The sequence below is a fragment of the Parambassis ranga genome, chromosome 15 (assembly GCF_900634625.1).
Source record: "Parambassis ranga chromosome 15, fParRan2.1, whole genome shotgun sequence".
Classification (NCBI taxonomy): Eukaryota; Metazoa; Chordata; class Actinopteri; family Ambassidae; genus Parambassis; species Parambassis ranga.
This window is the reverse complement of record NC_041035.1, coordinates 14,495,813-14,509,394: the sequence shown is the minus strand read 5'-3', so window position 1 is coordinate 14,509,394 and position 13,582 is coordinate 14,495,813. Positions and strand designations below refer to the sequence as shown.

General features: G+C 40.7%; 1 protein-coding gene across 3 annotated transcripts in view; it reads left to right on the top strand.

Annotated features, from left to right (window-relative positions):
- Window positions 1-13,582, top strand: part of LOC114447156 (collagen alpha-1(XIX) chain) — an 86,631-nt gene that overhangs the window by 44,962 nt on the left and 28,087 nt on the right. For all 3 annotated transcript variants that reach the window (XM_028423268.1, XM_028423267.1, XM_028423269.1), the window contains 6 exons: window positions 1,157-1,192; window positions 4,909-4,962; window positions 5,036-5,080; window positions 7,142-7,174; window positions 12,066-12,104; window positions 12,218-12,262. In XM_028423268.1, coding sequence (XP_028279069.1) covers window positions 1,157-1,192; window positions 4,909-4,962; window positions 5,036-5,080; window positions 7,142-7,174; window positions 12,066-12,104; window positions 12,218-12,262 — 252 coding nt within the window. The remainder of the gene's footprint in view (window positions 1-1,156; window positions 1,193-4,908; window positions 4,963-5,035; window positions 5,081-7,141; window positions 7,175-12,065; window positions 12,105-12,217; window positions 12,263-13,582) is intronic.

The window sequence follows — 13,582 nt, the reverse complement described above, 5'->3', positions numbered from 1 at the left end:
AGGTTTACCTTCTTTCTGATAAAGCATCTAAGTTAACTAATTTCATGCTGTCTTGATCTGTTCAAAATCTTCTCCCATACTGCCAAACTACTCCAGACAGGACATATATTAAGCACAAAACCACAAGGGCTATATTAAGGTAGCACTTGAGAATGTTTGTATTGATGAGTAGGACAAGTCTGTCTTGAAGGCCCATTGACTCCTTGAATTATGGACTTTTCCTGAGGCGGCCAAAGCAATTGCAGACGCAGTTTGTGTGTTTGTGTAGTGACCCACACACTAAAGGGCACAAACACCACAATGCGTTAAAGAAGACAGCTTGTCAGACTCTTAACTGCTCTGATGTCAAGACAAACGTTTAGCGTTTAGGCATCATGTAGCTCAGATGCTTTGGGTGTCCAATTATTTTCATGCACGATTGCTCCTTTGATCAGGACATAAGGTTTGTCTTATTTTATCTCATCCAGAAATCAAGAAGGATTCTCTTCTGCTTCCATCACCAATCCTCAGGTTCAATTATCTTCACTATAATTGAGCTACTCATTGTTAAGCCCCTCCCGTATGTATCTCCTGCTTCCTTAATAACTCATAAAGTTGTAGGACACAAAGTCGTTGCAGAAAAGAAAGGCAGGATGGAGAAGGTGTGACATTTCTAAATGGCAATGTCCTGATGATACCCTTCGCATGTGCCAGATTTGCCTCCATCCGCTGGTATTGGCATTTATGAGTCACCTGTTTTTGCTGAGGTAGATCTCAGGGGCAAAATCATCTATTCAAAACACACTCCAGGGCATCACTCTCTCTTGTCCATTGGCAGCAGGACACAGCGTGCAGTTGAGGGGGGGCAGCGGTTATTTTTCAAAGTCAAATTAGCATTTCACAACAACAAGGGAGTCTCTGAAAGGCGCACAACAAAGACACCCTCAAAGATTATCTATAGACTGCTGGGGTCCAGGCATGTCTTTATGAGAGTAAACATCGGTGCAAAGGTTAGAACATAAAATACAAGAGGCCACTGCTGCAAAAGGGAATATTTCTAAGTAAACCTGTCATTTTTTTAAAAAAAGGGTGGGGGGTCAAGGAGGGGTTACAATGCTTACATTGTGAATATCATATACTGTTTACAAGGCTGTTGATGTAACTGTCTTTTTTGCAGGGTACCCCAGGAACGTGTGACGAAGCAAGTGTCAAGGTACCGCTCCAAACATTGTTCATCACTAAACAAAGTACTGACATGTGGCATTTAAAGTAGATTTGTGCTGTCTACAAGTTTGATAAACCGACCTCTACCTGCACTCCCAGCAAGTGTGAATTGTCAAGATGACAGAGCAGCGTTCATTGTAGCAGCTCTCCAAACAGGCGAGGAGTTTAATCATCTGCTCAGCAGTGACTGTATAAAGACGTGCCACGTTTCTGGTCCCAAGAAGCCAGCACAGACATGTCAGACATGTGTGTGTGTGTGAGACCAGAAGCAGAGTCTGCACTATCCTTAAGTGTGATTTATTTTGTTTTTTTTTTTTAATTCAGATCAAGCTCGTCGGAAATGGCACCTTTCAGTCAATTGTAGCCTGTCTGCTGTGCAAGTTAAATAGCTGTTCCCACCCTGCACCTCCTGCAGCGCCGCACAGCGTGACTCAGTGCTCACACTCCAAACAGACAGATGGCCATTACATACAGTGCTTTTGCAAAAAGGGTTTGCAATCATTTTTATGAATCCCAGGGGTGCTGTAGCTCACCAGAGGCACATGAGATATGCAGCGTAAAAAAACAGTCACACATAGACCTCTACCGGGCCTCCCACTGTCTTTGTTGCAACCTGCTTCCTTCACAAACCCCCAAACACCCACCCACCCAACCAGCCTCCAGTGGCCTACTTGTGATCATGCTGAGAGTGAAAGCTATTGTGTAGTGGACAACCTCTCGACCGCAGCTGTTCATTTGATGTATAGGTGCGTCGGTTGCTGTGGTGTCAGCTCGGGCTGTAGAATTCCTCCTGCTCCCTCTGCCCAGAGGAAGGAGAGGTGTCAGCTGGACAACCTTGAAAAAGAAAGTTTTCTATCTGAGGACACACTTATTATACCTCAAAATAAATGGGAATGGAAATGTAATATCATAGGCAGAGACATAATGGATACATGGGTCTACTGTGTCAAATAAAATGACAATCAAAGGTTAACCTGACAGTAGTATAGGAGTATTCTCTGATCTGTGCGTTTATTCAGTCTAGTGTCTTTAAACAATGCTTGACAGAAAGGAAAGTGGATCTGAAACTGTGGCTTGACATATTTGCAGTTGCAGTGGTAAAAGGGTTTCAATCATAGACTAAAAAGATGGACATGGATTTGAGGATGGGAGGCTCTGGCCGCTGCCATGTTGGCACCGCCTGAGTGGAGCTGAGGTGGACGAGCTGTCACGTAAGCAGACACCTCGTGATCTGAAAGAGCACGCCTCTGTCAGTCAGACGGTCATGCCTTAATTACAGATGATTATATTATAGAAACATTCTTGACAAATAACCATGGTGGTCTATGGGACTGATTTCCTCTCCTAGCCCTCGAGGTGCCCCCTGGCAAAAAATATAAACAAAAAATGTGTATGTGTATGTGTTTATGTGTATTGATGTGGAATAATAACAGACCACAGTTTAGCATAAAGAAGTTGTGTAAGCTCACGGTGACTTTAAAATGCATACTAATAGAAGGCAGAGTTAAACATGCCCATTATTAGATTAGATTGAATTTAACGTTGTGATTAAAGTGTTCATTTTATGACCTTTTGTTCATGCACATGTTAGTTCAGACAATATTGTTTCTGTGCTCTTAATTCTAACATTAAATGTGAATGCCATGCCTTGCCCTTGCCATAAATCAGTCATGCCCCTACATTACAGATATGTCTTTCCTTTATCATTATACATTTATGCCTTCTGCGGATGACAAGAGCAGCATGTCTGTAAGAATGCCTTCACATTTTAATCTGGTGTAATGAAACAAGTATATCCGTGCATTTAAAGGACAACTAAGAAGGATAAGGCAGAGCAGATAAACTAACACATCTCTGAGAGGAATGCAAAGTAACAGTTTTCATGAGCAGAAATAATTAAGCAGCGTCGGGGATCCTCTTTACTTCTCGCTGCCTTTTCCTTGTGCATTTTTTAGCTTGGACAAAATAGACGCAAGTTAGAGACTAAACTGCATCTTGTGTAACATCTGTGTGAGCTGAGCCCCCCTCTCACTCACTCACTCACTCACTCACTCACTCACCAGTGTGTGAATGTTTTATCTCATGAATTACATCTTCATAACTGCGTCTCCCACTGACAGTGTCGAATGGGCTCTGACAGAGCGCTGCAGTTATTGACGGAGAGAAGGGGGGGGGGGGGTGTAGACGGTCTTAATTGCAATTTGATGACTCAAAGTCAACATATCACCCATAGACACCCTCAGGTGGAGCAGCTCCCCGTCCTGTACACACTGGGATTTCTCATTGTGTAAATACACGATAATCTACATAAATACTGGCCGTGCTGCCGTTAATCTCATTTGAAAGGTTTATTGGCTTGTTACAAACCCCCTTTGCCAGTAAATTAACTTTGAATGATCCTCCATGGAGATCTAACAAAGATAACGATAGAATTTCTCACATTACATGAACCAACTTTTCAGTTGTGAGTTAGTCAGCAAACTCTTTCTGAGTACAGTATAACATATTTGAATATACTGTACAGCAAGTGGCCCATTTTTTTAAAGAAAAGGCCTGTGACAGATAGCATGACAACATGTTATGGAGTTTTTGGTGAGATAATTAAAATCACAAACTTCCATGTGGTTGATAACGCCGTACAGAATTCAATTAGCGCTCCAAGTCAGGTTTTTTTTGCCACTATAGCCCCTCCCTCCCTGCCTGAAATATTAATAAGACAATCCATCTGTTCATACATGGCAGCAGTCTACTGACTTAATAACAGCTCCTAATTTGGATGAGGAAACAGTGACTATATCTCATTAAATGAATGGCATTGCAGTGTCTGTCATTAGCCAGTGGAAGGAACAGGGGGAGGGGCTGAGGCTGAATGGCAATTATTGTCTGTTAGAGTCCCGGCGCCACAAAGTATGCAAATATGCTGGAACCTTTTTCAGATGTCTTCCTCAGATTGCTAAACAGATGCTCTGCAATGTCACATGCACAACACAATCCCTCTAAATCTGCGCACATGTCATACAAAACAACAATCTTTAATGAACCGTCTATTTTTGTCCTGTCTTGAATGAGTTTCTGGTTGTAATAGGGGGGAAAATAGTGTCATAGGTGAGCTTTGGTTTAATATTTGCCACTTTTCTGTAGCTGCTGATGGTTGATGAGCAATAAGAGCATAAAAAAAGTCATAAGAATGTGTTAAAAGCATACAATTTTCTAAACAAGACAGTGAGTACCGGTAGTTCTCTGCAAATTAGTTACTTATTGTCTGTCTTGACCAGGATGTAAGTGCATTTGTCTTACAGTTATGTTTACTTAGAGTGTGCTTCACATAACAACAAGAAATCCAGCTAGAATACTCTAAGGACAGCTCAGTAGCAGTCATGAAGTGCCATCTATTGGCAGACAAGGGAATGATTTTTTACATTGAAATGTGGGTGTGTTGCTGCAGTGCAACAGGGGCTTAGGTTTTTATTATCCTGCTAGACTCACATAATACTGTTGGGCATGGGTTTATTTTTTTTATTTTATTTTTCCCCACCATAATTGCAAACTACTGTAGTTTGAGATGAAACAGCACTGCATGTGTTTTCTGATAACTTATTTAAAAGCAACTGTCCTTGCCTGAAGTTTCACTCTCAGAGCTTTCTGTGTTTCCAGCCTCCCTCTGCTGTCAGTCACTGTCAGTTATCTTGCTCTGTTCACATACAGGGGGAGAAGGGTGAGTCTGGAATCCCGGGGGAGAAAGGAGAGAGAGGCGATCCTGTACGTATTTTCCCTGCAGTGACATTTACGATGTTGCTGTTACAAAGTCATTAACCAAGGCCTCCTCCCACAGGGTCAGTCAGGTGCCGATGGGACCAGCGGGATGAAAGGACAAAAAGTAAGTCACATCAATGTCAAGTGTCACACAGGATGATTCCCTCTGTTTGTGCTCCCTGAAACTCAGCGTGTGTGTGTGTGTGTGTACAGGGAGGAGGTGATGCAGTTCAAGCCATTTAATTGGTATGTTATACCAGAATTCAGAGGCTAAACCTTTGGAGTTATTTTCTTAAGGTCTGTTTATCCTCCAAGGGTCTTTAAAATCATCTTGCAGCAGATAATGAATCTGCAGGTGATTATTTCTTGTTTTTTTCTAGTTGCTGTTGTTTGCTTCTGCGAGTGCGATTCCCCTGATTTTCTTACCATCGACAGGTTGTGTGTGTATCTTTTTGTGCTTGTACATGTTTGTATAATTTTGTCCAAGTGACGCTTTGCAGGAGAAACCTCCTGCGAAGAACCAAGAATTTTGCCCTTAATGTCTTTTCTCTATATACCTCTGTATGTCTCTTTATCTGTCACTTAGCAGAAAAAAAAAAGGTTTCAGTGGAATCTTTAAGGAAAATTGGGCCATCTGTCAGAGGAGAGGTGTTATTGTTTCTGCAGGCAGCGCCATCTGCAAAGTTTTTTTTTCCCAGTAAAACCTCCTTTCAGCGCTGTGGGAAGTCAAACCCAGTATTTAATAGGCGATTGGTTTCTGAATTCTTGTAGGTATTTTGAATTTATATTGCCATTAAAAACCAAATTCAAAGGAAAGGAAGGCTTATGCTGCTGTTAGAGGTGGCTGAGATCACACAGCCAGGCTTCAAGCTGCAGTTGTGGCTGAAACACAGTGGTGCGCAGCAATTAGCCTCCTGTGAGGGACTATAGCAGTACGAGAAGGTTGTAGTTGTAATGACTGGCTGCACCGGCTACTTTCCTTTAGTTTTCAAAGTTTTTCAGACTGCTGCTCATTGTGATTCCTGTGTACCACTCTCCTATGGTGTGTTGTCATGATTGGTTGGTCTGTGGTGAGGGAAACAGAAAGAAGTTCATTCAGTCACCTGCTAAGTATGTTTTTTAAAAAAAAACCCAGAGAGCGGTTTCCAAGGTACTGACACTGTCTGGTTTCTGTTTTGTAGTGGACTTTGCTTGCTCCTCAGTTGTCTGTGTAGAGGAAAACTGGAAATTCATCAAGCAAATACCCTAAAATAATACAAAATAAGCCCTTTTTCTGTCAGCTACGTTAGAAGTTGCAAAATACTGGCCATTACCCTAGAGGTTAAGTCATCAGAAAACAGCCGATGGGCTCCTTGATTCATATTATCAAGGCATTTCCCCCTTGGCATACATGTCAACCTCGGGCTGTTGCTGAAGGAAAGCTTAAATATCAACAACATGGCTGACTGACTGTACACAAGTCGCATCCATCCAGTAGATGTTGACAAATTTTACCTGATAAATGAAAACTTTGTCCTGCTGGTGGTGCTCGAGGAAGTCAAGAGTGTGTACCATATTTCACGATAAGCCATCCAATCATAAAGTCAGCAGGATTCATCACGTAGGAATCAAATGGAGATATTTCTGTTGCCATCCTGTGGGCCATACCACAGATGAGATGTGTGACTTGTTTAAGTAAACCATTGTTTGTGTGTATTTGGTCCAGGTCAAGACAGACAAGAAAACTCCTCTAAAGATTCTGTAATTTTCAGAGGTCTGTGTAAGCCACAGCTGCAGCTTGTGTTCTCTTGGTGTGTTTTTTATGTCTTTTTACTGTATATGCACAAATGCAAAGTAAGTTATAGCTTGTAAATTATGTATGGTGAAATTGTTACACCCCACATGCCTTACTTCACAATATGCCTGACTTGGGTCCCCTTGAGCAACCAATTAACCCAACAGAAAAGGTGAACACGACGGGAGTATTCAGTATTCATGATGCACATGAAAGCAGCATCCAAGTATAATTCCTCTGCCATCACTTGAGTTTACCAGTGTTTGTCGTGTTTTTGCCGTCTTTGTTGTTGTTCCAGAATCTAACACATCTTACCTTCTGCAGGTTGTTCCTGGAAGTAGTTTCTCCCCTGCATTCCATCTTTGTCCTCTTACAGTCATTGACATTTTGTTTTTGTCATCATATTTTCAGGGTGATGTTGGCCCTCCTGGTCCTCCTGGTCCTGTAAGTACAATACACTAAAAACACCACTTTACAGAATGTTATTTGTCACTTATTTTTTTAATAAGACACTATATTGGATGAGTAAAACCAATGGAAATTGTATTGACTAAAAAGAATGTCCAATATTTGTGCATCAGTGAAAGCTGTTCATTCTATTTGACTAGGAAGGAGAAATTAACAGCAGTGCAGTATTTACCTTTGCTGTCACGCCTCCAACATGGTGGCATGTAATCTCGTAACTAATTTTTATTCTTTGACAGGCCTGCAGATTTGCTCTATGTTTAGAAATGTAGTTTTCTGTATGAACAGTGGATCAGCGTTGATAAAGGACATCAAACATGGGCAGCCCTTTTTAAGGCAGATGAGATTAGCTGTGTTGAATTTCTCAGCAAAGCTTCCTTGTTTTTTCCTGATAATTGGCAGCAAGCTCTCAGTGAATGATTTTGGCAATTTGCTTAGTAGAGAATCACACACAAAATGGCTTGCAGGGCATTGAATGCTGTGAACTGTGATTTTTTTTTCCTGCTCTTAGTCTAAAATGAACATATTTGCCACAGCCATCACCCTCTAATGTCTTAATCTTGCACTTGGAACAAAAAAGTCATTCTAGTGCAACTTAATGGGGGTCACATAGCACATGACCTGTTTATAAGGTTCATTATTGTAAACGATAGAGATTTGGGATCTCGCATTTATTTAAGAGGCAGACAGAAAGCGAGGAACCCTGACGTCATGCTGGATGTCTGATGAATGCTGAAGGTGACACAGAGTGGGTGGTGCTGGGATGATAGAACTCATCGCTTAGACATTTTAAAGTCAAAAATACACCATGACAAATCGGTTAAAGATCTGCGAGGCGGCAGTAATGACTTCAGAGACACGCGGCAACTACGTGTACCCTCGCTCGGAGGGAAATAAATAAATAAAATACAAAAAGTCTCAAATGAAAACATGGCGTCGGCCCCACAGAGTGGGGGGTGATGACTCCATCCTAAAGGGTTTTGTTCTAAAGATCTGCTGCCTATTGAGCCTCTGAAGGCTTCAGACACGAGCTTGGAAACATAGTTTGATAGCTTTCATTGTTATTGCTTGTTAGCAAGTGATTCATATGGAAATTAGACAACTTAATTACAGAGTCACTCTCAACTGGTTTCACTGGTTTCTGTCTAATAAACAAGAGGTCTTCCAATAAGAACAGATATCAGTGTAGGTGGTGTTAATGGTAATTTAAAACACAGAGGTCTTGCATTGCAATTATATTTAAATAGTTTTCACTGTGACTGTTAATTGATTTAAAGTATAGTATTATATAGTATTTAATTCTCTCTCTAATAGACATTTGAACTCAAAGACGTTTGCTGTCATCTCTCTTTATGCCAATAAATAGCCCTGAGATTCCACTTTCACAATGAATGGGGCTATTCTGCACATATATTGGTTTTGACTGACCAATTAGATCAGTTTAGGCGCACTGTCATTTATAAAGGACATAAAAACAGAGATAGATGAATGGAGATGGAACAGTCAGCGTGTTCTGCTGAATTAATCCATTGTAATGTTCAGGGAGCAGACAGTGGAGAACCAACACATCCCACACCACAAGAACAGATCCAGCTGTTGTGACTGATGTGCACGCTTTGTGGAATCCATGGCAGACAGTAGTTACACTTGTGTCTATATGGCTGGTGTATAAGATAAGATAAGATAAGATAAGATAAGATAAGATAAGATAAGATAAGATAAGATAAGATAAAACTTTATTAATCTTGAAGGAAATTCTTGTGCCAGAGGTATCAAGTTACATTAAATGCAGTTAAGTACAGAGTAAGTCAGAGTACAGTACGCAGTATGAGCACAATATATGATACATGGATACAAATATGGAGATATAAGGTGCTAAGTAAACATAAATATAGACCAGTGACCAATGACAGTGATGCCTGACATGATTATCTAGCTCCTCTCCCTACAGCAAGGGGAGGAGTTATACAGTCTGATGGCCACTGGCAGGAAGGACCTCCTGTGGTGTTCTGTGCTGCTCCTTGGTAGTCTCAGTCTACCGCTGAATGTGCTCCTGTAGGACAGCAGTGTGTCATGCAGGGGGTGAGACGTGTTGTTACGAATACTGAGGAGTTTCCTCAGTATACTCCTCTCCATCACCTCCACCACAGACTCCAGCTCCACTCCCAGTACCGAGCCAGCCTTCCTAATGAGCTTGTTGAGTCTGTTGGTGTCGGCCGTCTTCCTCCTGCTGCCCCAGCACACTACAGCCTAGAAGTGGTAAAACATCTGCAGCATGGTCTGGCAGACGTTAAAGGACCTGAGTCTCCTTAGGAGATACAGGCGACTCTGTCCCTTCTTGTATAGACTACCAGGTTAGACGTAAACTGCAGGATTAGGCCAGGACAGACCAGCTTCCAACATCACACACAGATTGAACAACAAACCTCTTTGTTTACTTAGCACCTTACATCTCCATATTTGTATCCATGTATCATATATTGTGCTCATACTGCGTACTGTACTCTTATTTTGGATTATAGTGACACTTATACTCTTATACTCTGTACTTAACTGCATTTAATGTAACTTGATACCTCTGGCACAAGAATTTCCTTCGGGATTAATAAAGTTTTATCTTATCTTATCTTATCTTATCTTATCTTATCTTATCTTATCTTATCTTATCTTATCTTATCTTATCTTATCTTATCTTATCTTATCTTATCTTATCTTATCTTATCTTATCTTATCTTATCTTATCTTATCTTTGGCCCTTTTCTTGAGCACATTTACATTCAGTGTATTCACATGGTGCTGGTGCTGTTTCCTTGATGAGAATGGACTAAAAAACAAAGGTAGTGGTGTTTTGGCAAAGCCATTTTTTACATTTCCTAAAATTTCACTTATTGGAAGGAAGATAAATTCTTTTTCTTTTAAAACTGATATATTCTGTTGTGTTCATTGCTGTGCAGTGAGATGGGAGCCACCACAATGTGTACTATAGCATACAGTAGAGGGGGAAAACATTAGTCATTTGATAAATGAGGCTGTTTGAATATTTAGTACCAGTCTTGGGTTGCTGTCTGTGCTCTCTGCTTTCCCATGGCAGATAATTTTGGCAGTTAAGCATTGATTTCCCTTACACAGCAGAAGCAAGGGTTCAGATCATTACCCTCTCTTCATAAACCTTCCTCTGCCTTGTGTTTATTAGTGACAGGGAGGAGCAGTGAGCTCACAGCCGTCACTTCCCCCAGCGCCCTTAAAGTGGCAAAACAGTCTTTTTAGCTGTAAGACTGTCCTGTTTTTATTGCTCTGCTGCTTTACAATAGAGGTTTATAATCTATTAAACCGAATCTGTTATGCCAAGTAAATGGTTCAATGCTGCGTTTCACTGCGCTGAGAAATATTCTGACAGAAAGCTGGTCACATAGCGAAGCAATGTTACGCTTTACATCTGAGACGTACAGAAAATTGACAGCAGCTGCAGTTGTTGAGTTACTACAGGTTGAAGGTTAAGACTACAGACTCTGATGTCTGCCTAAGCTACAAAGAGACACTGCTGTGACTTTCTGAATTTATTACAGTATCTTCTAAATATTTGGAATCCAGGTTGCAACTCAAATAACTTGTCTTTCTCCATAGACTCCACCTTTCATATTCCTTAAGTTCCCATGGCGACCTGACTTACACCCAGGTCCTTGCTTGAGGTTACTTTGACCATTTCGACTAAAGGAGGAGAAAGAGCACCTCATGTTGCTCATATACAACCCATAATCACAGGCTCAAAGGGCTCACAGGAAGTCCGTCAGGAAACAAGAACTCCTGCTCAGGTGGACAAAAGAAAAAGAAAAAGAAAATCTTACATTTATGACATGTACAAAAAAAGTAACCAGTTAGGCACCTCTGAACAAGTGAAGTGCCTCGGTTCCTCACAGAGATTTGTCTTTCAGCTGCAAAATTGCATCAGTTTTCTCCTGTTGCTACATCAAACTGATTTTAACAGCATAGATGGATGACGTTAGCACGACACAAAGTGCCTGAAGACATCTGGATTTAATGGGCTCTGATGAATACAGAGAGCCAGATACACCTGGCCTAACACAATAAATCTGCTTTCAAACCTTATGTCCAGTTTACGCATACCTGTTGATGCATGTGCTGATGTCTCAATGCAGCCTGCTGTTAATAAATGTCTCCAGTGTCATCACTGGATTGTAAACAATCTAACTGAAACAATCAGTCATATCATTGGTGACTGCGCTGCTCCGGGTCTCTCTGGTGTGTGCGTGCTTTGGAAGATGATCGTGGCTGTTGTTAAAACTGATGCCATCTTTGTTAGGAAGATATAACAGTGGATGGAAGTCATGGATTAAGAAGGGATTTGAATGAGGACTGATGGTTCATCCTTAGCGTGCTCTGGCCTTTTAACTATATCATTGTCCCACCACTTGGGAGCTGATCTTGGCTCTCATAGGTGAAAGTCCTTATATGTTGTGGACTGTTAGTAAATACACATTTTGATCTGAAATTCTGGTGATTGCTGCTTTAATTTGGGTGGATCGTGCGGTTGTGACCTTGTCTCTTCCGTTTCATTACATTCTGTCAAAAAGGTCCCTGCTGTTGCTCTGCTGTCACCTCATTTCTGAGCTTTACTGAAGATACAAAAAAGGAAATGAAAATGTCCTATCTCAATACAGATTTAATCTTTTCTAATCAAACCTCGGTTGACACTGAAAGTCAGGTTGGGCGGTGAATCAAAAGAAGCTCTTGTATTGTCTTTAAAAACAATCCACACGCTCCGTTTATCTTCATTTTGTTTTCACTTGCAATAATTGTTAGACCAGTGGAGACTATTTAGAGAACACTGTGTCTCTTTCATTACTTCTAGGTGATGACAGCTCATGGATTAAGACAGCTCTCTGCAACTGTAAGCAGCTGTTCATGTCATAAAATGTGAAATGTTTATTTATGGGTGTCTTATTCTCTGTTCCTTCTTCAAATAGATTTTAAAGTGGTCAATTTTTTTCTCTTGTGTTCTAGGATGAAATGAAGGAAAGAGCCCAAAAGGGGGAAAAGGGAGATCAGGTAATCATTGTGTCTCACAAAAGACAATTCAAACACAACTCAGCTTTAGCTTTCAAACATTTTTTCCAGCACCACAGTGGGCAAAACGTGTCCCATTTCTAATGTAACACACAAAAGCAACATTGACATTTGCTATTGAAAAAACAATTGAACATCACCTGCTGTTCAGATGGGGAGTTTGATTTCGCCCTTTTTCTTTGTTGAGGAGCACAGAGTGAGACACAGAATAAATTGGCATACAATTATTCTTTGGACCTCAAAACAACACATGAATCTACTCGAGGCAAGCAGATTACAAAGACCACTGATGCAGCTATTGACCACACATCAAAAGGCGGTCTGGTAAAAAAAAAAAAAGAAAGCAAAAAAGCAAATTACAAGCACAGACATTGTTTATATCATAAGTATTTGGACAGTGATGGGTTTATTGTTCTTCATGCTCCATTTGTCAGCACATCCAATACAAAATGAATCATATTAAAGTGCTAAATCTCAGCTTTAATTGCTCTGTGTCAAAACTAACAATGTCTTTTAAACACATAATGGCCACAAATTGCACGGCTTCAGAAGTAATTGGACACTTTGGTGTTTAAAGATGTTACTTGAGTATTTCAGCAATCTTTCAGACTGAGGTGTCTGCAAATAGGAGAAGCAAAGAAGCTGTAGTGGAGAAGATAATGTTGTGTCGCATGATGCTGAATTGATGCTTAGGAGGTACCCGAGGCATCGAATATGACTCCTGAAGTGTTTGTATATGCAACAAGTGGGGCTGAGGATGTTTTGGTCAATTATCATGATCTACATCTGATTGGGGACACAGCCTACTTGAAGTCAAGACTAAAGGCACAGAGCCAAACAGCAAGTAAAGCAGATGTATAATGAGGGCCTTCAGACTTAACACACAGTCACAAACAGCAGAAGAGTCTCCACCGAATTATAAATATGAAGAAGATTTAGTCATCTAATTACGTTTGAATCCCTAAACTGGGCACGGTGTAGTGGAAGTGTGACATTATTCTTTCTATCCTATGTAAATCTGCTCACTTAAACGTTTTATCAATTATTTTATTCCAGGTTGAATGTGCTGAGCACAGATCCAGAGCGCCTCATTGCTGTTTTGATTATATTCACATTCTCACAGTAAAAAAAAAAGTCAACATTACAAAGGAATCACTCTTATGTTTTTAACCTTCACAGAATATGAAAGCTACATTCATGAAGGTCCTTGAGGAAATGTTTCTAAACCTTACCACAGTCAGCAACTTACTTACTTAACTATTTACTTTATGCACGTCTGGAGAATGAATGCGTTCCTTTTCC